General features: G+C 37.8%; 1 protein-coding gene across 3 annotated transcripts in view; it reads right to left on the minus strand.

The window, feature by feature from the left end:
• The window catches only part of GADL1 (glutamate decarboxylase like 1), a 1,864,133-nt gene that overhangs the window by 1,260,560 nt on the left and 576,873 nt on the right, over positions 1 to 26,700 (minus strand). For all 3 annotated transcript variants that reach the window (XM_044066666.1, XM_044066664.1, XM_044066665.1), the window contains one exon: positions 6,829 to 6,893. In XM_044066666.1, coding sequence (XP_043922601.1) covers positions 6,829 to 6,893 — 65 coding nt within the window. The remainder of the gene's footprint in view (positions 1 to 6,828; positions 6,894 to 26,700) is intronic.

A 26,700-nucleotide genomic window follows, 5' to 3' on the forward strand; every position in this document is an offset into this window, starting at 1 on the left:
CTTTTGAAGGGCTGGCAGACCTCTTGGTGAGAGAACAAGCCATTATCACTTTGCCTGAGGACATGAGGATCTGGTTAGCTGACAGACAATGTGCTACTTCAGATAAGTTAGAGACAAAGGAGAAGCTGTACCTAGCAAACAGGGCATCACTGCACAGGAAAGGGACACCCAGTGCTGCTCATGGGTCTAAACGAACCCATGTTGGGCAGCCAAGACTGCCCCAACAGAATCTGCCAGTAGCACAGAAAGCCACTAATCCAGGTACACATCCAGGAGCTAGGGTTAACTGTTTTGAATGCAATCAGTGGGGCCATGTGGCACATAGATGTCCACGGAGGCAGATTGCGGAACAAAAGGTGAGGGAGCCAATAAGTGGGAAGGACAAAATGCCAACAGTACATTGTCTTGAGACAACAATGGTACCAAACTACCACTAGAGGTTATATCCTATTGCAGTGAATGGCAAAGAGGCCATTGCTAAGAGAGACACAGCCTCTGACATAACCATTGTGAAGCCTGCAATAGTTACAGAGGAGCACTACTTGCCTGGGCAGTCTACTCCAGTCAGAGCTTTAGAAGGGACCCCATTCAAAATACCTTTTGGTTAGGGTTCACCTTGACTGAAGAGGGTGGAAAAGGAAGCCAGCAAGTAGGTGTGTTTGAGGGTATCCCTGCAGATGTCCTGATAGGGAATTATTTTGAAACTGCAGTACCATGTGCCTGTGCAGTTACATGCAGTCAGGCTTGGAGACAAGCATGTGGGTCTGGTAGCCTGGGGGAGACCCAGTCAGACCGCATACTTGCAGCCAGGACTGGTGAGGTGGTTACTTTAGGGAGGGAACTACTCTGTAGCAGTGAGAATGGAGGTGAGCCACAGCTGCTTGTGGGTACTGATGGTCCCTTGGACAGAGTGACTGCAAGGGCAGAAGTGAGTAGTAGTACTCAGGCTGACAGTGAGGCACAGCTGTCAGAGGATGAATGACTTCCTGTGGAAGGAGAGCTGGGAAGGATTACAAAGGGAGAGTTGAGACAGGCTCAGCTCTCAGACACTACATTACAAAGCCTGAGGCAGGTAACTAACTAGTGAGGCACCTTATTTTCAAGGGAAGGGGAAATCTGTATACTGGGACAAAGGATTACTGTACAGAGAGTGGACCCCTGAGGGAGGGCTAGAAAGTGAGAGAATACAGCAGTTGGTAGTGCCTAGAGCCTACCATCTGGCACTTCTAGTCATAGACCATGATATTCCTTTTTCAGGTCATATGGGCATAAAATATACAAAGAGACATATTATGCAGTACTTCTGTCCTGGAATTTCCAGAGATGTAAAAGGGTATTGCAAGACCTGTGAGCAGTGCCAAATGGTAGGCAAGGCAGGACTCAAGGTGAAAGCACTTTTGATGCCTTTGCCTGCCCATTTCAGGGGGTAACTATGGATATTGTACGGCCTTTGAGTACCCCAAGTTCCACAGGGAAAAATTATATCCTAGTGGTAGTGGATAATGCTACAAGATACTTTAAGGCAGTGGCTTTGTCCTTCATTGAGGCAGAAAAGGTGACAAATGCTTTGTTAGAGATTTTCAGCAAGGTAGGCTTCCCAAAAGAAATACTGACTGACAGAGGTGCCAATTTCATGTCAGTCCTGCTGGCTTGTCTGTGTAAGTACTGTGGGGTGAAGCACCTAAAGACCACCCCTACCATCCCCAGACTAATGGTCTTGTTCAGAGGTTTAACTCGAATTTCAAGTCCAAGCTATGGGCATTTGCAGACCAGTTTAAGAGGGAGTGGGACAAATATTTGACCCATCTGTTGTTTGCTTACAGAGATGTTCCCCAGGAATCCCACAGTTTTTCACCCTTTGAGTTGCTGCATGGGCATAGGGTGAGAGGAATTCTAGATTTCATTTGAAATGAGTGGGAAGGTGAGTGTGAATCTCACACTGAGTCTGTTGTGGCATATGTCCTAAACCTCAGGACAAGGCTCAGGAAACCCATGGGCTTGGCCCAGGAGAACCTTGCAGAAGCCCAACAACAGAAAAAGGTCTGGTATGACAGGACTACTAGAGCTAAACAGTATGCTGTAGGGAAGCAGGTAATGGTTCTCATTCCTGTCAGACACAATAAGCTGAAGTCAGCTTGGGAGGGACCCTATAAGGTCATAAGGAAGGTTAGCAATGTTAACTACATGGTGGAACTGCTAGGCAGGAGGTAAATTGTACCATATTAACATGATGAAACCTTGCTATGATAGGGAGGCCCTTGTGCTGAATATTGAAGTGGATCACAGGAGGGGTCTGAAGGAGATCTGGTGACTGATCTCCTCAGTGAGGCTCAGACTGACACTTTAGTAGAATGGGGTAGCAGCATCCCAGCAGCCATCTCCTACCCAGGTTTGAGAAATCTGAGCAGTGTTACAGGAGTTTGGGGACATGTCCACTGGGAGACCCAGGGTGCACCCACCTGGTGCAGCACCAGGTAGATACAGGACTCCAAAGACCTATTAGGCTGGCCCCTTATATGGTGCCTGAGAGAGTCAAACAGACTCTGAGGGAGGAGATACATGAAATGTTGGAACTAGGGGAAATTCAAGAGTCCAACAGTCCCTGGGCCTCCCCAGTGGTGTTGGTGCCAAAGAAGAATGGTACCACCAGATTCTGTGTGGACTACAGAAAATTAAATAGTCACACAGAATCAGATGCTTACCCCATGCCTATCACAGATGAAGCCCTATACCAGCTGGGTGGGGCTAAGTATCTTACCATCACTGATCTTACCAAGGGTTACTGGCAGGTGCCCTTGACTCCGACTGCTAGAGAGAGGTCAGCTTTTGTGATTCCTTTTGGCGTATGAGTTCACAAAGATTCCCTTTGGGATGAAAAATGCCTCAGTGACTTTCCAGAGGTTGGTAGATCATATCCTAGGAGGAGCAGGAGATTTTGCCCTTCTAGATGATATTGCCATCTACAGCCATTCCTGGCAAGAGCACCTTCAGCATGTCTGGGAGGTGCTGGGCAGACTACAGAGGGCAGGTTTGACCATTAAGCCCAGCAAATGTCAGGTGGGTATGGCAGAGGTCTCCTACCTGGGACATAGAGTGGGGAGTGGTAAAATCAGGCCAGATCCTGCCAAAGTGGAAGCCATTCAGGCATGGCCTGCACCTGTTACCAAAAAGCAGGTGAGGACAATCTTAGGGACAGCAGGGTACTACAGAAAGTTTGTCCATAGTTATAGTACCATAACTGCTCCACTCACAGACCTGACAAGGAAAAACAAGCCATATAAGGTAGTGTGGAACATAGCATGTGAACAGGCATTCCACAAGCTTAAAGCAGCTTTGGGAGGAACCCCCTGTGTTAGCCAGTCCAGATTTCAGCAAAGAATTTGTTGTGCAAGTGAATGCTTTGAACCATGGGGTGGGGGCTGTACTTAGCCAGATTTCTTCAGAGAGAGAAGAGCACCCAGTGGTTTACCTCAGTTGTAGGCTCCAACCAGGGATGAATGCTATGCAGCTGTAGAAAAGGCTGCCAGTCTAGCTAGATAGAATTTTGTAGATACTTCTATGATTGTAAATATTAATATAATATACAGGCTTGTTTTTACAAATGTAAGAAAATTAAATGTAAGGAAACTGTGTTATAAGCTGAACATTCAAAAATGTAACCACAGTGCACCCTGCTGGAAGAAAGCTGTAAAGTAAAGAATTACCACTGTGTTTGACTCAAGCTCGGAGACAGGAAGTCTGGGCTAGCAAATTCTTTCTATTGTTATTAAGAAGAGATAATTGCTAAATTTTACAAGTAAAAGTGTCTATTATTGCTGTGGCTCCCTGACCAGGTGCAGCTTACAAAGAAATGTAAATTTTGAGTTTCTGTTAGCCTGGGATCTAAAGGAGAACTGATAAAAATGATGTAATGTAAAATGACTCAGCAGTACTGGGTATCATCAATTTACGACTTTCTCAGAGAGAAAGATTGAGCATTTTGGATTTTGTCTTAAGCTGACAACAACACACCAGCACTTTGCCTTGTAAGTAAAGTTATTTAGGACATTAGAGTTAGATAGGAATTTAGCCAGATTAGTCTAGCTGTTTTCTATATTTATGTCAGACTATCCTACAATATTGTTTTAAAGTTCCTGTGATTTCTGAACTCTTGATTAGCATCGGGTTGAATTGATGAGATTTGTCTTGTGCTTTTATTATTTATTATTAAATATTTTTAAACCTTTCAACTGTGGCTGTTTTGTGTAGAGATAATTTAAGTTTTTAGAGAGTACTTGCATGTATTTGGTGATACTGTCAATGACACTCCAACAGTCTTGCTGTTCAGTCCCACTTACTATTTGGATAACAGTAACATTACGCAGTGAAATTGGTCACCCTTTGGGAAGGGCCTTATAGTAGCTTATACTAGTGGTTGGTGGCAGTCGGTACTACCTTATAGTCTGGGCAGAAAGGGAGCATAGCTGGAGAACTTGTGCCAGCCTCCCGCAGGTGTGTCGGTGTGTTTGTATATAAGTCAAATCTTAAAGAGTGTGTGTGTATCAGCTATATGGGCAGGGACACGAAGCACTGGCTGGACAGAGAGGGTGCTGGAGGTTTTAGCTTGACCACTAGCCAGAGATCTGGACACTATAGCTGTGCCAGTGGGGAGTCATATTGGGGATCTAGAGAGAAAGGGAGAAACCAGCCCCAGACTGTGATCTCTGTGTGCTCTTAAGGGAAATTGTACTTTACTGTGTGTGTACTTGTTATCTCCCCAAAGTGCACAGCCTTCACTGGTGCTAGTGGTAAGGATTGAGGCTCCTTCATTACTGGGCCAGTGCACAGGCATCACAAAGCTATAAATGGATATACAGATATGTATATAGTTTCATAGTTTCATAATTTCTTACTAGGTTATCAGCCATGTAGGATCTTTAGAAGCCTAGCCATACATTCCCACATTTTTTTAACTGCTGTAGTTTAAATATGAATAACCCAGAGTAGGAGAACAGTTACATGTTACCCATTTACATAAGAGACAAGGTTTTTCCCATCCATTTATCCAGACTATGTCTGAATAAATTAAGAGAAATAATTTGTTTAATGTGGAGAGGAAAATGCTTCCAAAGACATGGAATTCTGTTTGATGCATGTTTATCAGTCCAACAGGTTCTACTTATGTTGCAGAAGTTGAGATCTCTTGAGCGGGTGTTTTTGGACTTGCTCATGTGCAGTATGTCTTAATGGGTAGGATCAGTTAAGGCTCTGTATGCAAAGTAGAAGTCACGCCACAGCAACCTACATGATACTAAGAATAGGGGCAAGGCTTTGAGACAATCACTGTAGTTCTTATAATTTGGTCCCTTGATTTTCTTGGTGTAAAAACGCTGTGGGAGTTCAAGTTGTGTCAAGTGTTTGAACAAGAACTTGCCAAAAGGGGCATTATATTCAATGATCAGTCTAACAAGTGCTGAATACAATGAAATGATCACATTTCTGGAAAAGGACTCCATAACCTTACTAATAATCTGTGCAATGAAAAAGGACTTTATTACAACAGTTGATACATGCTGAAGAAATGACAGGGCTCTGTTGATGTAGGTTCCGAGGTCCCTAACTACTGGATTAATTTTCAGGTGTGCATTGTAATGTGATAACCGCAGAGGAAGTTGCACTTGATGAAGGATACTATTATACTTTTTTGGCATTTAGTTTTAGTCTATGGTTTTAACACCTGCTATTTGCATGGGAAAGGCCCTCTTGAAGGATGTTGGTATCCTCTGGAGAATTAATAATGGCACCTAGTTTACAGTAATCAGTAACACTGGATTTAACCTTTGCAAAGAAAATACCAAAGAGGACTGTGGCAAGGACAGAGTCCTGTGGTACACTGTTGGTGAGAGGCATTTTGGAAGACATGGAGCCACCCACCCTAATTTCCTGGGTTCTCTTTGTGAGACAATATACTGTCCACACAGTTACACAGGGACTCACATTTAGCTGAGAGAGTTTATTAAGTATACTTGAGTGTGAAATTGTGTTGAATGCCTTAACAATATCTAGATACGTGATGTGCACTGATTTTCCCTCATTCATTGCTTCAACAACCTTCTTGAAGAAAAGTCAATAAGATTATGTAGCAAGAACCTGCCCTTGACAAAACCAGATTGGACTGGGTCAGGGGTTTGTGGATTACCTATATCATTGTTTATTAATTCCATAATGATCCTTCCCATAGGCTTACAGGTTATATTGCTGATAAACCTTTGCAGTTTTTCCTTCCTTCAGCTGACTTACAGCATCTACTAGCTCCTCTCCTTATTCACTAGGTATACCAGCCCTGTCTTATCCTCTGCAGGCTCAATCCAAACACCATACAGAGGCGGTAAGGAGATGAAGGATGCTGTTGCAGTGTCATGCTGCTGTTGGAGAGTGTGCTCTATCGCTGGTCCCTACGGCAGCCTTGTGAACTCCACATCTGCTGATCTCAAGAGGTGCATGCATGCATGCATGCAAGCTTCCTCAGTCTCCCAACTATGCACCTCTCCATTTATGCAGAAATGAGCTCAACAGGGTGGTATACTGAGGAGCTAACATCAGTCACTCACTCCCACCCACCCCCTAATCCCCATCCCACAGCATCTCTAGTGCTCATGCCACTAACTGAACACAGTTCATCTGGGACACTGTAAGGGCTTTCTCCCTCTGTGCCATGAAGCTGACTAATAATTAAATATTGTTAGTAAGGATTTTGCAGACTCATGCAATATGTGTTTCATTGTGCTGTACTTCATCCGCCCTTTCTGGTGATGCATAGAAAGTGAAAACTGATATCAGGGATCATACCTTTCAATGCCTTTAAGAAGATGACGATATTTTCTAGACATGAGAGCTCCACCACCCCAAGATGCCTGAAAATACATAAACAGTACAGTATTTAGTACGATGTGGCTATTTACATTTTTTAAAGTAGTTGTTTCTTAATGCAGTAACAAGTAGCGGCAGTCATATCATAAATAACTATATAGGTCCAAGCAGAAGAACAGTAACTTGAAAATGGGATAATTTAACACTTTGAATTAAAATTAATATATGAAACATTCTGTTTCTTACAGAAGTTTGTATTATTCTTTCTGCTTTCTACCTCTTTCTTATGTAGATAACTGCAACTTCTTACTGATGTCACTTTCTGAAGTCAAGTTGCTCCCCCCACTGTTGTTGCTATGCAGTAAAGACAGACTGTTACACAAGAATATGAAAGCCTGATTGACTGAATTTGAATATTTTCTTATTATTAAATTGTTATGATCAAATTAATAAGCAATTATCAACATTCTTTTTGACACTCATTCCAGTAAGTGATTTAACATCTCTGCACATTTGCTTATAAACACACACACACACACACACACACACACACACACACACACACACACACACACACACAAAACCATATACCCATATGCATGCACGTGTGTGTGTGTGTGTGTGTGTGTGTGTGTGTGTGTGTGTGTGTGTGTGTGTGTGTGTGTGTGCATGTGTGTTTGTAATTTGACCATAACTCATTAACGCCGAGACTGAGTGAAATTTCACAGTTTTCTGACTGGAAAGCTTTTACCTGATTCAAATTTCTGAGACTGTAGTTTTGCAACCAACATGCCAAGAAATGTGTATCTATCTCAAAAACAATAAAAGTTACAAAAAATTCTTCAGCATACATTCCTCTTCACAATGTTGAAATTAATATGTCTGGCAGTCATAATGGTGATTTTTTTTTAATTAATAAATAATTATATAATGCATAAATTGTATTATTATAATTACACAATCAGTTATTAATATATTGCTAACCATAGCTGATAGATCCAAGTATCCACATAAATTTTGTTTGTGTAGACATGGTCTTCAATTTACTGCAATGAACTGTTGTATATGTCACTTTATTTTGGAGATGTTTGCATAATTCTGATTTGAATACATGCTTTCTTATTTAATTAATAAATAAATGTAAATATCTGCAAAGCAGTGCTAGTTAGACAAATATCAGTGCAGATTTCCCAGCACTGTTTATGCTTTAATTTGATTCCATGGAGTACAAGATAAACACCTTATTAATAGCATATGGATATATTCATAATATTTCTGGAAAATAACTAATTTTTTTTCTGGTACTGAGTATCCCATTTGTCTAAGGAGCCATTCACAATCTCTGTGGTGACTGGGCATATGAAATATGTTTGGGTGACAATGCCAGAAATATTTATAGCTATATAATATTTAAGCAATAACCGATGACATGGTGTGGTATATTGAAGATTTACCCATGGTTGGTGTGGTTTAATCATGAGGACAAAGCCCAAGTGATTAAATAAAGTCAACCGTGGGTAAATTTCAATATACCACAACCACAGAGTCGGTTATTGCTATTATACAATGACATTATTTAAGAAAAAAAATTACTTACTTTTCTTAAATAATGACTTTGTATAACCGCACATTACTGTTCTTCTGCTGGTTGTGGTACACTGCTTCCTTGTTTTGATGTACTGAGCATGCATATGGGGCTTGCGTCACATGCATATCCAGTACATCAATGCTTTGAAACGGAGGAAAGAAAGTCTCTGTTGCTCAGTTTTTTTCTTTCTTTTTTTTTTTTTTTTTTTTTATTTGTTAAAAAAAAATGTTTTGAGCACTTTATACCAATGGAAAAAAGTCCAGATGACCAGACCTTTTTCCATTGGTATTTTGTGGGATTTACAATGGGCCAATCAGCGTGCACTTTTGGAATATTAATGGGGAGTCATTGTATAATTATAGATATACAACTTTTGCAGAATTATGTAAACTCTCCTCTAAAACCATAAAGTATTAGATATATAGTTTGTCTGTTTCATAATTAGACATAAAAATAAATCATACTTTCTAGCTTATTGACCACTTTATTTTGATAAACAGGCACTCATGACATGTGCTGAGAAATTTTGGGGAATGCTATTTCAGTATGATACTATGTGCATACTGCTTGACATATTTACATAAAACATGCAAGTATGCATCAATATCATATTTATTTCTAAACAAATATAAATATCTGCAAAATGGTAGTAGTTGCACACCACATAGCAATGAGAAATTTCACTGCATTATATAAGATTTTATTTGATACCATGAAGTATGACATAAACTCTTTCTAGGGAAAAATAGTTGTACATCTAACATATTCATAATTTTGAATGAAAACAGTTCAAGGTATCTCACTTACTGACTATGCAATTTCTATCATGAAATAGTGCTAAACATTTTGCTGATTGCATCTATGAAATACTGTTTCACAATTTGTCCTATGCCCATGATGGATCACTGTCAGACCCCATTTGTCTGAGATTATATATTGCTAAGAGAGAGATGATGATCCAGATTTGGGGGAAGATTTAAAGGCATGCCAGGGTGTGAAGGGAGAGGGGATTACCATTTTAAGATAGTTGTTCAGACTTGTTGGTCTATCCTACTTTCTGAGAGCACCCCCTTCTTTTTGGAGCCTCCTTGCCATTTTTGAATGTCTGTTTGCCAAAAGTTTGCTGAGTCTGTTTTGCTTTTTATAACAAGTTCCTGAATTAGAGATGATACTTTAACAAATTTGGAGAAGGAATGCTGAAAATGTAAGTTATCATTTTAATTAATTTCCCTCTCTCATCACACATTTTAGGACCTCAACAAACAGATAGCCTGAAAACAATCTCCCTATCAAGGACAGAATTCACAATTTCAGCTTTAGCATCCTCCAGTAAATTTTGAGAACATAACCATGCAAACCTTCTCAGAACAGTTCCAGCAGCTGCTGCTGCTCTGGAAGAGGCATCAGCTGAGTCATAAGAACACTTCAAAGAATGTTTGGTTACTTGAGACACAGGAGCAATTAGACTAATTGGAGAAGATTTTCCCCTCAGATGAAGAAAAGGTGGCAATAATATTCCTTGTATTCTTAAATTAAGCAAGCAAAAACTTTAATATGTAGCCTAATATTTAAGAATCCTAAAAATAAGTGTGGAACAGGAATACACTCTTTCCCCAAATCTATTAAAGTCTTTCCCATCTGTATCAGAAGGGGCAGGATTAATGTTTATTAAATGTTTGGCTGCAGAAGGATTTGACATGGAAATCACTGCAGGGTCAGACCTGGGATTAGAAAATAAAAAGGAAACTCATGTAAGACTGCCGAACTTTATACAATATAGCTACCTTCTTAATGGCTGTAGACTGGCTTTCAGGCAAGTTACATGCTGTAATACAATATTTTCCAAACTTGAAGAACAGGAGAAGATTGAGGAAATTCCATTTATAATAAATCATAATATTTTTTTTCAAAGAACCTGGGCTGTCATTCTGTTACAACTGAAACAACTGGTTCATCCAAGATAAAGTTTCAGAAAAAGAAAATTCTTCCAAGGGACAATCAGAAGAAATAGTCTCCTCAGGATCAGAATGAGTTACATGAGGAGAACAAAAAATAAAACGTTGTTCCCCCACAATCACTCCCCTGTTCACCATATTGGGACTCATCAGATAATAAAGAATTTTTTTCTCTTACCAGTAAATCCAGATGAGAACGGTTGAACTAAGCCCTGATCTAAGACCAATAAATCAACACTGTCTAAAGTAACAAAGACAATATAAGATAAATATGAACCAAAACCTGGCCGAAACAGTCCTGTAACAATAAAGTGAACTGCAGATAAAAACAAATGAATGTGTTTAGCACTTTCATTCCTTCTTTATTTTTACACTGGGACTTCTTTAGAATAATGCAAATACAAAACTTCATCAATTTATACTTTAGAAATGCTGCTATACAATCAAATAATCCAGTGAACAATGAAGAGTTACTTTAATAGCATCCTGTCTAGAAAGGATGTCACTTCACTTAAAATACCCATTGCATTTGATTGTTCATAACTTACTACCTGGTAAATATTCACACAGAAATAAAAAAACAATACATACAATCAATAATTTTTCTTTAAGTAAACACTTGATGTTAATAAGTTTGTTGAGTCCAGGCAAATGATCAGCCCTAAGAAAAATCTGCCATTTTAACTCACAAACTTCTAGCAGTTTATTTCAACCAGTCACACAATTAAATTGATTCACTTGCTCTAGCACAAAAAATGAAATTTTCTAAAACCATTGCATGTTAAACTGTGTTTTGCTAAAGAGTTTTTCGAATCACTTTTTTAACGGCAATATTGTGTTCTTGAATTATCATTCTTAACTTCCTATAACGTTTTCCCTATATAAAACTGGGGACTTTAACTACATAATGCCAGATACACAATGTTTTCACTTTGACAATTATATCTCTTGGTAGAATGGATGATTTTGTTGCCTAAATGGTTAAAAAAAATGCTGTTACTATTACTAATAAAACAAGCACTGTCTACAGTGACCATAGGAAAACTTGTCAACTGCCCCAGACAAAATATAATGTTCATTAACAAAATTGTGTTCTAATAATCTTTTTACGTTAGCTATTATCCTAAAAAATGCTGGTTGACCAATTGCTTTAAATAAATCCTTATTTCTATCTAACATTTTCAGTTTTGTAAAATAATATTCTTTATTTTTGAACCATCAACACTCAAAGGTAAAGGAAAGGCACACTTGTAGTCACACCTAGTGATAGATGTGTCATTATAGTTAATAGTTAGTTTGTCCTCCTTTAAATTTAAACCTTGAATTATAATTGGCATTAAGTGTGGCCATCTCTTTTCACAAATGTCTTTACTTATACCAGCAAGCTTCTCTCTGGGATAACCTCTTAAAAATAAATTATTTGGTGAGGAATTCAATTTCTTGAAAAAATAAAGAATCTATGCTAATAATCCTACTTGCTCGAATTAACTGACCTCTAAAAATATTTAATTTCATCTTGGTTGGATGAAAACTATGATAATGTAACTAATTGTTGGTGAAAGTCTTTTTTTCTGTAAATTTTACTGTGAAACCTTTTACTCAGTAAATCTAAAGTGATAGTTAAATCTAAAAATGAAACTTCAGTACCAACGTTCCCAAATGTAAATTTCAACCAGTTGACTGAACAGTTGACCCCACTAATGAATTGTTCGACCTCATCTCTAGTGCCTTCCTACATAAAAAATAAATCATCCATGAATCTTCTGTAAAACCTAACATGTTGATATAATGGCATCTTTGTGAGAAACATGTATTCCCACCAGCACATGACTAAATTAGCAAATGCTGGGGCTACTTTAGCACCCATGGCAACTCCACTTTTTTGGTGATAAATGTCCTTATTAAATATAAACCAATATTTTAGCTGATATCCATGGTAAATAGAACTGCATTATATTATTTCATATTATTTAATTAAAATAATTCATCTCTAATTAAGAATATCACTTTTTAAAAATCTTAGAAGCTTCTTAGTTGAATTTGTTAGTAAGCTGTTAGTAAGTGTTCCACACTTTGCCCACTTGTTCCACATTATGAGAGGTAGTGTTCCTCTTTTTGGAGATTGAAGGTTGAGAGCTGTGTAGGTAAAGCAAGTCACACTGTTATGATTCTAGGAGTTTCCTAGCTGACAGGAAATAGCTGTTAAGGGAAAACTCAACACCTTGTTGTTCAGAGGCATTCATAGGTCCAGTGGCAGTATCTCCAGCACAGCACAGTGCACTGCAGTATGCTGAAGGTCTTGGGTTCAAGTCCCAGATGAGAACTATTTTCCTTTCACTTCAATGATAGAAATGCTGAAGGTGACGGTGTCTATTTAATATGATATTGTTTACAGATGTGGAGTTTGTGGGGAGTAGTATATGAACTGATTCAATTCTAATTTTTAATAAGTTAGCTAATGTGCAATCACACACCAGACATTTGGTGTCATAGTCCCATATGTTAGGAATGTAGAAATGAACTTACTTATTTGTTTCCAATTAGAAAAAGTTTACTCCACCAGTTCTGGTTCCTTGTCTCTGGCACTGGTCACATATGAATTTAGCACAGCAATAGGAGCTAGGTTTCCTGTGTAAAGACGACTCACTAATCATGTTAATGTCAAGCATGCCACTTATATGTCATGTTATGAAACTGAATATTTGTTTCTTACACTGTGTGCATTGCAGCTAGTAATACAAATAGGCTTTTTGTGGAGCATTCCAGTGATTCTATTCAGCGAAAGTGTGGCTGTTATTAAAGAGTTGCTAGGAAAGCCTACTCATGGATTGCTATTTATGGAACACTACATTGACACTATCCATGAAATAGGAGAACCGTAAATATTTGGGTAGATACAATGTCAACACTGTAACCTGCAAAGAAAGTAGTACTGTCTCCTAAGCATGACTGAAGACAGTACAGACAATGCATATTCAAGTTTCTATAGGCAGTGTGCAATGAAATCCATCAAAGGTAGCTTGATAGCTAATCATGTGTAATTATTAAGCAGTAGTAAATGATCTCATTTGGGTATATATAAAATTGCAAAAACCCTAGTGACAGGTGGGTGTGAAAAGGTAAGAAATGTATCCAACCTAAACTCAAAATGATAATCAGTCATCAGTCAGTATGTGTCTGTGCATATTTATAACCAAGTGTGACCATATGTCACAACCTCGTAGCTTAAGATATATGTTCAAGTCCTAAAATAACAGGGAGACAAAGGCCCCAAAACATGTAGGGATAGATTTTAAATATTGCATTTTTTAACTTAGAAAGCTGTTCAGTAATAGGATTTGTGTTAGTGTGCATTTTCTGAAGAATATGAAGTCAGAAATTCATATGTATGTTATTATTTAGTGACTTCAATCCTCAGTGATTTGCCAGAAAAACAGATACTGTATTTTCTGAAGAACAGATCAAAAATATGGGGCAAAAAGTCTAGACAGTCTGCAAAAATCTGGACAGTTAGGAGATATGAACATGACCCTGTGTCAGATGGCAAATTCAGAACAAATCACCTTGCCTTTACTGACAACATATCCTAAATTTGTCATGTTTTGATTGGGTAACTACAGACTGCTGAGAAAGAAACATGTTGGTTGTAGTTCATCAGCAGCTGCTGCACTACTTCAACTAATAAAACCAAGTAAAAAATCAGTGTTTAGTCTGAACTTAGGGTTAGTATGCAAGACAACTCAGTGTAAGTCTGATGCATCATGGTAAATCGGGTAATGTATAGGGGTTATGGCTTAGACTATGTAAAATGTTTCCTTTATTTACTTAGAGTTTAAAAGCCTGAGATTAGTACAGGTGATAATACACATAAGTAAGCAACTGAAATAAATATAGTAACAACTGGTTAAAAGTGAATGAGAAAAAAAAACACATCTCTCTGGCTGGTTTAAATAAACTCTTCTAAACATGCTATCAGGGGTCCTCTGCAATACTGGTCTTGGCCTCATATACCTGAATCATTTCCAGAGGAATGGTGCCAGGTAGTTAAAAGAATGACTGTCCGAGATCACCATGCAGATCAAAGGGATGAAGGCCAGCCATGGATCTGCTGATATGGCAGGGATGTGACTGGACAAAATGATCTTACAAATAAGCAGGACCCAGGTTCTGTGGGGTATAAAAAACTAAAACTAGACTATTAAAGGGAGATATCACTGCAATTAGCAGTCCGTGCAGGTCCTGAAGCACAGCAGTGATATAAGAGATATAGAAGGTGCCCATCACAGTAGTGATACAACAGATACGGGAGGCACCCATCACATGAGTGGTATGATGGATGCAGGAAGTTCAAAGAGGGATATGACAGATGACGGATATACCCAACACAGATGTGATATGAGAGACAAGGGAGGTGTCCATCACAGGAGTGGCATGACAAATATGGAAGATGCCCATCACAAGAGTGCTATGACATATGCGGCAGGTGACAGGCACAGGAGTGATATGACAGATGCAGGATGTACCCTACACAGGAGAGAGATGACAGATGTGGGAGGTGCTCAGGCATGGAGTGATATCACATATGTAAGAGGTGCCACTCATAGGACTGACAAGATAAAAGTGGAAGATGCCCATCACAGGAGTGATATGACAAACGTGGGAGGTGTTCAGCATAAGGAGTGATATGACCAATGTGGTAGGTGCAGGTCACAACAATGATGTGAAAAATGTGGGAGGTGCTCAGCAAAGGATCGATATGATAGATGTGGGAGGTGCCCATCCCAGTAATAATAGCATAGATATGGGAGATGCTCAGCTCAGAAGTGATGGAATGGATGCCTAGCAAAGGAGCGATATGACAGATATGGAGAAGTGTTCAGCTCATGAGTGATATGACATATGTGAGTGGCACCTAGCACTGCAGTGTTATGACAGTTGTGGGAGGAGCTCAGCAAAGGACTGATGTGACATTTTTTGAAGGTGTCCAAGTTAGGATTAATATGACACATGTCTGAGGAGCCCAAAACAGGAGTGAAATGAGAGATACGGGAAGTGCTAAGCACAGAAGCAATATGAAAAAATATGAAAGGAACACAGCACAGGACTGTACAACAGATGTGGGAAATGTTTAGCAGAGAAGTGATATGACAGCTGTGGGAGGTGCCCATGAAATAATTGGTATGACAGATTTAGTAGGTATCCACCAAAAGCAGCTTTTCACCAATAAACTTGTAAAAACAAATAAAGAAAATAGCAGTGTCTTCTTAGGTTACCACACTTTAATAAAACAATAAAATCATCTCCAGTTAGCATTTTTGTCTTAACTCTACAGAGACTTCTTCAGACTGAGGTTAACTTCTACAAAATTCCTTTTTTAAGGCTTCAGTTGTCATATGGTTTAAACTCATCACATGATACATTCACTTTAAAATGTCACTTCCTCTTACTTCCAACTTCCAAAAAGATAACATTGTGAAAATACTACAAAAAAGTTAAGAAAAACATTTAAACATACACTCAGGAAATACTGTATACATTTCCTAAAATACTTAATAAATTTGAAAACATTTAAGAAACACACGTTCACCAACATAGTACTACACTATATGTTTTTTAAAAAGTATTACTAATGTTTGAGCCTCTTTCTTTTCAAATACATAACAAATTCCTAACTATCATTTAAACCTGGTAGGAAGCAGGCATTAAGTTTGACCTGCCATAAGTATTCTAGCCAAACTCAGCTCTTCTTCTATATTCATAACAGTAGTATCACTAGGAAGGGCCTCTTCTATCAAGAATTTATACTCTCTTTTACAACTTTTTGACTTATAATGTTTGCTTAAAGTATTCCTTTCATCCCCTCTCTGTATGGCATATTTGTGCTCATAAATCCTTTTATATAGCTCTCTAGTTGTTCTGGCAATATAAAAGGATTTACAATCCAAGCAGGTTATTAAATATACAACATTTTTCGATTTACAACTAAAAACACCTGGAACTCTAATCACATTCTTACCCGTCTTTATTTCTGAGGAATCTGTGTAAAGAAAGTTGCACATACAAAAATTAAAGCATCTTATAATCCTTCTCTTATTTGCTACTTCCTTTGGTTTATTTAGTTTAGCTTGAAAGAAATTCTTATAACTTTTAACCCTCTTCTGCACAAAATTTAGTTGTTCACCTATTTTGTTAATTATTTCATAAGCACTCCCCAATTATGATTTATCACCCTTTTTATTGCTCCTGAAGCAACACTATTTTGTATGGTCATTGCTGGTCTATGCTTATATTGTGTCATACAAGATTCATTTCTTGTTTTACTTTTTTCTCTCATCTCTATTTTTTCATGTAATATTTTCATTACTTCTTTTTCTAGATATCATCTAACTTCCATCTTAGAGCAAACATTTTTTGCCTCATTTAGAAAATCTTCATCTTTATATGTTAAGCTACTTATTCTACTTAACCGCCCCTTTATTATATTCATTTTGGTTTTCTTGGGGTGCAAACACGAATAATGTAAATAACTATCATTCTGAACTTCTTTCTTATAGATTTTAGATACCAAGCTTTCTTTCTCTTTATATACTGTAACATCTAGATAATTGATTTCTTTCTTATTATAAGTGTGTGTAAAATCTAAATATGTGCACACACTATTCATATACTTAATGAACTCTTCTAGTTTGTCCAACGTTCCTCTCCACGCCATAAAAACATCATCAATAAAATGCACAATCTTAACTATGTACTGTTTATGCTCACTTTCTAATACATTTGCTGCTTCCCAGCCATTCACGAACATATTTGCATAGCTTGGTGCTAGGGCTTCACCCATTGCAACCCCATTCATTTGTACATAGATTTCTTCATAAAAAGACAAATAGTTGTAATTCAATACTATATCTATCATTTCCATTATTAAGGCTACTGTATCTGCTGAGTATTTCTTTGATTTCACCAATTCAATTCTCACAGTTTCCATCCCTTCTTCATTGGGGATAACTGTGTAGAGAGATTTTTATATCCAGTGTTACTAGAAAGTCCTCTTCTTCTACTTTTATTTATTTTAATTTATTTAGGAAGTCAAAACTATATCTTATATAAGTTTCACTTACAGAGACTACTTTTTCAAATGCTTATCTATATATACTTACAGGCCCTCAGTTTTGCTACCTGCACTGGCTACTATAAGTCTTAGAGGAGGGTTTTTAAGATGTTTATGAGTTTTAGGGATTCCTGATATCTTACTTAATTTGGGGTTGGTTGTCAATAAAGTCTTCCTAACTTTCTCATCTGTCCTACCAGTTAGGAACCATTCTTCAATACACGTATCTATTAATGCATACGCCTTTTTTACTTCTCTCATATCAATTGTCCTATAATATTTAACATCTGTTAGTAATTCCTTCATTTTACTTTCATAGTCTGCCCTGTCCATTGCTACCAAGGACCCACCTTTATCTACTTTTAATAGCAGCAAATAAGTTTTATCTAACAAATTGTTAAAGTGTTCTTTTTCTTTCATAGACATATTAAAATAGTTATATTTAGCCTTCTTTTCTTATACTTCAATTATCTGTGCTTCACATATGCTCAAAAACATTTCCAACTTCTTACATAAAGGACGGTTGTAACAGCTTGGTTTGTAAAGTAACACATCACTTCTTTGATCATTTTTCAACATCACATAAAAATGTAACAATCTGACATGGTCTCTCAGGCCATTTATTGTCTCTGCTTTATTTGCTCATTGAGCTGGTGCAAAGTTCCATCCTTTGCTGAGAGATAAACATTCTTGACTTGAAAAAACATCAGTAGATAAATTAATAATTTTAAAATTTACTGTACCTATGTTTTTCACGACTGTTTTTTTGTCCCCAATACTTCTTCTGATTTCCTTTCCTCACAAAGCCGTTTTTTGGCTGCCAGTTATTCTTAGATTTATTATGTCCACTCTCTGCTGTTACCTGGGCCCAGGTTCTATGTCCTTCATTAACTCTTTGATAGACATCCACAGCTTGTCAGCTCTTTGCTGAAGGCATACTTTTTTTCTGCCCCCCCCCCCCCCCGTTCACCATCTTCCGATATCTCTCTCAGTTGGGGACTCGCAGTTGCATTGTTACAGTTCCCATTATATTCTAATGGGTTTTTTGTTGCTTCCGACTTGTTCTTTTTCCTTGCTCCATATTCTGCTGGCCTTGTTTCATTGGTTTCTTTACTATTTAAGCATTCCAACCTCCTTACGGTGTTGGTTTCCACTTCCTGTTGATGCCTCTCACTCGTAGCTTCGTTCACTTGTACGCAATTGCATAAACGTAGTCCACAGGCTGATACCACACTCCCTGTATAATCCGTTCTGTCTCGTTCATATTTTCTAAGTTTTCTGCTGTTTAACTGTTCATTAAGCTTGATCATGTTATCTTGCAGAATACTTATTTTACTGTTGAAATTTTCTATTGTGGTGATTTCTTTTAATATATTGTAGTTGTTTTGCATGTTCCCTGATAACTCTGATGCTAGTTTTCTGTTGTGATTAACAGTTCCACATACTGCAGTCCAGCATTCTGATTAACCACCAGCCATTTATCCACCAATTCTTTCGGTAGATTTTCTCCAGCTGGTAATTTATTGATTCTCAAGCCTTTCAGTATTCTTTGAACCTTTAGACAGGTTTCAAAAAACAAATTGTCCCACTGCAATCTCTTTAGTTTGGTCAAGTCTTTTTCCAACTCACCAAACAATTCACTATGATTTGTTTTATGTTGCATCTGCATTTGTTGTTCATTTGCCACAATAAAATAATTTGTAGGGGGCTAAACATCATTTCAAGACTTCCTCACTTGATATGAAACTCCTTCTTCTTCCACTATTAGCCAAGGCATTACCACTTGCTTAATTGTTGGTGATAAGTGAACCCTTAGGTGTATCATTCAAAATACACCCTGCTGATAATGAGACAAAACTTGTCACAGGAATTGCATGGTTTTCCATCGAGAAACAGCTGCAACTAAAGAACAATATCCATCAAAAACAGCTTTTCACCAATAAACTTGTAAAAACAAATAAAGAAAATAACGGTGTTTTCTTAGGTTACCACACTTTAATAAAACAATAAAATCACCTCCAGTTAGCACTTTCATCTCAACTCTACAGAGACTTCTTCAGACTGAGGTTAACTTCAATTATCTGTGCTTCCTTTTTTGTGTAATTCCTTTTTTAAGGCTTCAGGAATTTGTTATGTATTTGAAAAGAAAGAGGCTCAAACATTAGTAGTACCTTTTAAAAACATATAGTGTAGTATGTTGGTGAAAGTGTGTTTCTTAAATGTTTTCAAATGTATTAAGTAATTTAGGAAATGTATAAAGTATTTCCTGAGTGTATTTTTAAATGTTTTTCTTAACTTTTTTGTAGTATTTTCACAAAGTTAACTTTTTGGAAGTTGGAAGTAAGAGGAAGTGACATTTTAAAGTGAATGTATCATGAGATGAGTTTAAACCATGTGACAATTAAAGCTTTAAAAAATGAATTTTGTAGAAGTTAACCTCAGTCTGAAGAAGTCTCTGTAGAGTTGAGACGAAAGCGCTAACTGGAGGTAATTTTGTTTTATTAAAGTGTGGTAACCTAAGAAGACACTGCTATTTTCTTTATTTAGATTTAGTAGGTACTCAGCACAGGTGTGATATGACTGTTAGAATAGATACTTAGTAAAGGAAGGATTTTATAAACCTGAGAGGTGCCCAGCAGAGGAATGATGTAAGAGATGTTGGAAATGCACAGCACACAGGAGTGATATTACAGATGTGTAATGTGCTCAGCAAAGGATGGATATCACAGACATGAGAGATGCCCAGGAAAGGAGTCATATCACAGATATGGGAGATCTTAACATGAGTGGTAAGACAGATGTGGAAGGTGACCAGCAAAAGGTGCCCAGCAAAGGACTGATATGTTAGATATGGGAGATTCTTAGCACAGGACTAATATCACAGATGTGGGAGGTCATAGCTAGAATGATATGACAGATGTGAGGTGCTCAGCACAGTTATAATATTACAGATGTGAGAGGTGCCCATCAAAGGAGTGATATGACCGTTATGGGAGGTGCCCAATATAAGACTGATATAATTGGTAAAGAAGGCACCAGTCAGCACCCACACAATGTAATTTTCCACTCACAGGAGGCAAGCTGTGTCAGTATTAAGCTCAAGGCAGAGCATGATGCAGCAGTCAAGATTTGAAGACACCATGCCATGAACCACTACAGCCTAATATAGAGAATTATATTTATAAAGTAAAAAGATGTCTTGACTATTGCTGACTCCTGCACTTACATTCAGTGAAGTGCCAAGCATCAGGCTCAGTCATACTTAATTTGCTGGCTGTGCAGCAGTGTTTAATTTATATTTTCTTTTTTTAATACATGAAGACACACAATTTTAGTTTTTCATAATTCAATCCAAACCAAATTTATTTATAGATCTCCCACATATGCTACAACTGTAATGGATGTTTTTCTTCTTCAGCCAGGAAAAATACAGTGTTTGAAGTACTGCTGATGTTCAGATACAGCACTGCCAAGTCAGGGACTTCTGGTAAGATGACTGCACATTAAGCTGCTAACAAGTGAGCACCAAGCCCAAGGGTTTTATTATATATTATACAATGCCCCCCCCATTAATATTCCAAAACATGCACGCTAATTGGCCAGCATGCCCATTGTAAATCCCATAGGTCCGGTCGCCCATACTTTTTTCCATTGGTATAAGGTGTCCAAAACTTTTTTTTTAATAATAAAAAAAAAAAAAAAAAAAGGAGCAACGGAGACTTTCTTTTCTCCATTGCTTCCATTTCAAAGCATTAATGTACTGGGTATGCATGGGAATGCAAGTCCCATATACATACGCAGTACATCAACACAAGGAAGCAGTATACCACCACTGGCAGAAGAACAGTAATGCGCCGTTATACAAAGACATTATTTAAGAAAAGTATTTTTTTTCTTAAATAATGTCATTGTATAATAGCAATAACTGACTCTGTGGTTGTGGTATATTAGTGATTTACCCACAGTTGGCTTTATTTAATCACTCGGGCTTTGCCCTTGTGACTAAACCACACCAACTGTGGGTAAATCTTCAATATACCACACCACATCATTGGTTATTGCTTAACTAATCATCACTGCAGAGGAAGAATTTCTAGCCTTCCTGGGCATATAAATTCACACGATTGTCAAAAATCTGGAAAGATGAGAAAACATCAGACAGTACAACAGTGTAAGTAAACTTAGTAAAATATACTCTTTGCCAAAATCCTGAAGAAATCCAAAAAATATATGTATGGCTAAAGACAACATGGCAGAGGCACACAATAAAATCAGTTGAACCAAGTATTTATTAAAAGTATTAAGCACTTTCAGGCAAACACGCCCTTCTTCAGAACCTGAAAACCCCTGTTTTTGTGTTAGTAGATCCAGTGTGTGAGGGAGCATGTGGTAATTGCCCCTGACTATTTCCGAAAAAGGGATAACCATAGTTGCCTAGGTCAGAAGGAAGTCACCACAATGAGTTTGGAGATTCCATCTGAATCTTCAGATGTACTCTGGATATTAGTGGAAAGTGTAGAAAAACATACAGGAACATTCCTGTCCAAAGAAAAGAAAAGGCTATCTGTCTTCCAGGCCGTCTTGCATAGGGTACTGGAACAGAATCTTGACAGTTGATTGTTGAAAGAGGAGACAAAAAGGTATACTTAAGGAACTCTTCACAGATGAAGCGGTCTGGCTAAGCTTGTCTGCCACACAGTTTTGCTCTGACAGAATTTAGGATGCCTGCAAAGTGAGATTGCGCTATGAAGCTATATCCCAAGCTAACATGGCTTGTTTGCAAAGAGAGCATGACCTGGTTCCCCCTTGCTTGATGATGTACCACATGACTGTGGCACTGTCAGTAACTACTTGAGGTTTCAGGAACCAAAGATGGTTCAAACAGTTGAGTGTCATGATCAGGGCAAGCATCTCCTTGATATTTATGTGCTTGAAGCTGTCCTTGGTGTCGCACAGTCCCTGCCATTTTATATCTTCTAAAACTTATCCCCACGCAATTCCAAAGAACCTGTGGTGGCTGACTGCTTAGGTGCAATGAGGGAGAAGGGGAAACCTGGATTTAAGGATATCTGCTGTCTCCACCAAAAAATTTCTCTTCTGACAAACTCCAGCACTGGGATTTGAAAAGATAAAGGGTGTTGATTTGGGGTATAAAAGAGATTTCAGATACCACTGTATCTTTCTCATGTGAAGTCTTGCCAGGGGTATCATGAAAATTAAAGATGTCATGAGATGCAAAATCCTGAGCTATTCCCTTGCAGTGACCAAAGTCTGAGTGGAAAACTTAGAAGCAGATCTAAATAAGGATCTATTTTTTTCCTGTGAAAGAAATCTTTGAACTGAGCTGTCCCTGGAACACGATCTTGTGTTTCAGAGTCAATGAAGATTTTTGACTGTTTTCTTGGAATCCCAGCTTGTGTACGAGATCTCTCACCTAAGGGTGAGATTCCTGACACTTTGAAAAATACTCTGCAAAGATAAGCAAGTCATCTAAATATGGAAAAATGTTGATACTCTGTATCCTGCAATGAGCTATAACTGGAGCTAGACACTTTGTGAGCACTCTTGGTTCAGTGAATAGTCCAGATTAAGGTAAAGAACTGATAATTTCATCAAGACATACAAATCCTTAAGAAATGTCTGAAGTTTGCATGAATAGGGATGTGATGGTAAGCATCTTATAAGTCTAGTGTTATCAGAAAACTTGAAAGTGGAAGAAGAGGTAACAGGTTGTGAAGTGAAAATTTAAATTAAGGCACCATCACAAACAGGTTTCAGAAAGAAATTTCCCGAACTGGTCTCCAAAAACATTCTCTAGCACTCAGAACATCCTTGAATAAAAACCCTTTCCAACATCAGAATGAGGAACTTGTTCAATCAGTTCTTGAGCCAGCATGTGATGAAGAACAGGTGGAAATAAAAAAGAATCTGATCTGGAGGATGAAGAATGATGACATGGAAAGGAGGGATTTCCTTCCATTGCTTCCTGTAACACTGATGAATGAAATTCAGAACTAATTTGTCTAAAACAATCTGTTGCCAAAGAGAAAAATGTAGATTAAGACTTTGTAGAAGAAAAAGGGGGCCAGGGTGGGAATGGGTCACAAGGTCTCTTGAATAGTCATTCAGACATATTGGACTGTCCTTGGTTTTGGGATGTTAGATACTTCTTTTTGGAACTTTGTTGACATTCCTTATTAAATGCCTGTTTACCTGAATTCTGTTCAGACTGCTTATTCTGTTTTCTGCCAAAAATGGAAGAGGTGAAACAAATCTCATTGGATAATTTGAAAAAGGTGAATGGAAAAAACATTAGTGATTCCCTGGATCACCTCTGCTTTCGATCACCTCTGCAGCAGAGGTGTCAACAGTAAATCTCTATCAAAAGAAGAATTTAAAAACTTTTAACATCATCTCAAAGGTTCTGAGAATGCAGTCGTGCAAACATCCTCAAAACAGTACCAGTGGCCATAGCCATAGTCATACACACACTGCAAACAATGAGTAGTGATTTTTGCAAAAGAAAAAATCTAAGTTATATAAACCAGATATTTCCTCATAAGAAGAAACTGCAGATAAAACATTCTTCATACTTTCACACTTTTGTCAGAACAAACTTTAACATATGAACCTGACAATTCAAAATTCTGAAAACCAAAGTTGTAGAAGTATATATTTTCTTCTCATACTTATCAACAAGTTTCCCATCCTTATTGGAAAGCAGTGGGATCAACTAAGGCTATAACTCCAGTGTCAGGTTTGGAAATAGTGTATAAAAATTTGAAGGCCTGTGGAATTCTATGCATCCTATTTGCCTTTTTAGGGGCAGCTGGCTGACTAAAAGGGAAATTTCAGGCAGTATCACAAACACATCCTCTAAAGCTGACAGAACAGGAAGAATAGGCATAGGTTCTGGAAAATCCTTCTATAAGAACGCATAGTATTTTCTGACAGACGGAGAAACCTGAGTGTTCTCCCACTGAAAACACTGACATATTTTAGCAATAGTCTCAAAGAAAATGAAACCCTTAATGGGAGAATCAGAAAATGAGCTCTCTTCTGAGTCTGAATCAGAAATCTGAGCAAAATCCCTGAATGTATCCCTGGCATCTTCCTGTTCAGATTCAGAGTCTTGAATCTCTTCAGGAAAGGAGGAAGAAGGATCAAAAGCCTGAATTAAATCTTGAGCTAGACCAAGTAAACTACTCCTGTCAAAAAAAAATGAGGAGTAGATACATGTTTGTTTTTCATTTCCTTTTTGATGGGAAAAATTGGGCCAACCTTGTTACTAATGGCAGTAGCTGCTTCCCAAGGGATGGGCACAGCATTCTGGCACAACAGGGAAACATTCTCTGTTCCGTGTCCCAGGACTGACAGGAATAGCTCACTGAGGGGACTCCAACAGACATAGAGGATGTGGCTAACCCTGGGAACATAGTGGCTGTAGGTGCTATACCAGTGAGATCCAGGGTAAAAGATGAGTGGTCTAAAGCACAACAAATGGCCACAGCAGAATTATCCACCTGCTGCTGAGGTAAATTGCTAACCTGCTGTTGTAGCAAGGGCTGCTTGCTTAACTTTTTCTTTTAGTGGCCTGAAGAAGGACTAGCCATGGGACTGGTAGTCTGGTCCATGGTATTGGCAAAAATGGTGACTTTCTCCTGGAGAAAACAAGTAGCAAATGCTGGTAAAAATGCCAGTCCACAAAAGTTACTTTTTTGACAGAAAAACACAGTAAGAAAATACTTTCAGACACAATGCCAGCTCCACCAAGGAGAAATAAACATGATTTTTCCACAGAAAATGTGTTTTCACTTAGTTAACACTACTTTTAAACTGACAGAATAAATGAGTGCTCTGTTTAAACGTACATTACAGTCTTGAATCAGTCTATTAAAACAAAACACTCATTGCTTTTAATTAACTTTCCTGAAGAGTGGAGTAATAAAACATTGATAAATTTAAGAAAATGGATGTTTTTCTGCCTAGAGGGAACTTATCTGCCCAGCAAAGGAAAGCACCAGCTGACCATTGATCCTCTAATGCCTCAGAGGAGCATACTCTTTGGTGGTAGTAAATGTCTGAAGGGCTTCACATCCAGACCTGTATTTTAGTCAACTCAGCTTGAGCTGCTTGACAGTTTGGGTGCATGGAAGGTACCCTGGAGCTTTGGAAGCTGACCGTCCATTATATCCTTGGCAGGATATAATCCATATAGCATAGGCTACTGAAGCAGTGATCAGTACGAAGAGCATCATTATATGTATCAATAAAAGAGTATTTAAAATGAAACTGCTCACCTAAAATCAATTCTATATAATTCCTATGGAGTTCAAAAATATTTAGGGTACAAATCCATGGCTTACTGTTTCACAGTCTTGATGAAAAATACATCATATAAAACCATTCAATTTACCTTTATATTACTTAAAGATATATACTAATAAAACACCATATGGAATTAAATTGAATTGCGAGAATTATTAGTTTATTATTTACTTATTTATATATTTTGTTTACCAGGAAAGTCCAACTGGGCACAAGTCCCATTTTCAGAGATGGAATCTGGAGAAAAGCGTCATTTTACAGAATGAGTAGAAGGCAGTATTACAAGACTTACAAAATAAATGTACATGCATACTTAGGCTAGTAATGATATGACATTTAATAAAATAATAAATGTATGTACGTAGAGTAGTAAATGAAAATACATAGAATTATAATGATATGATAGTTAATGAAAACATAACAGTTAAATTAATACGGTAAAATATTAGCTAATATCAAGCTTAGAAGAGTGTAGTTACTTTCAAATGGAATCAATTGAAAATAGATATTGAGTAGGAGACAGCAAAGTAATTACAGGATAACAACATTTACAAATTATGAAATAATATGGGGGAGATGCAGGTTAAAGAGAGACAGAGATAGTAGTGGGGAGGGTAGATGATATAGAGATTGTGAAGCAGTAGCTGTGTAATGGGCAGTTACATTAAAGTGTGGTGACAGTTCATAACGGTTTGGAGATTATCCAGGAATAAAAAAAGCTCACCTCCATTATGTTATTTTCTGACTGCAAAAGCAGTGGCAAATATTTGGAATGCTATTGCATACAACAGGCTTTGAAGCAATAAATTCTTAACATAAAATGCATTTAAGAAATGGAAAGGTGACAGAATAAGGTAACTTTGACCTGATCA

The sequence above is a fragment of the Protopterus annectens genome, chromosome 3.part1 (assembly GCF_019279795.1).
Source record: "Protopterus annectens isolate FY-2018-M chromosome 3.part1, PAN1.0, whole genome shotgun sequence".
NCBI classification, from domain to species: domain Eukaryota; kingdom Metazoa; phylum Chordata; order Ceratodontiformes; family Protopteridae; genus Protopterus; species Protopterus annectens.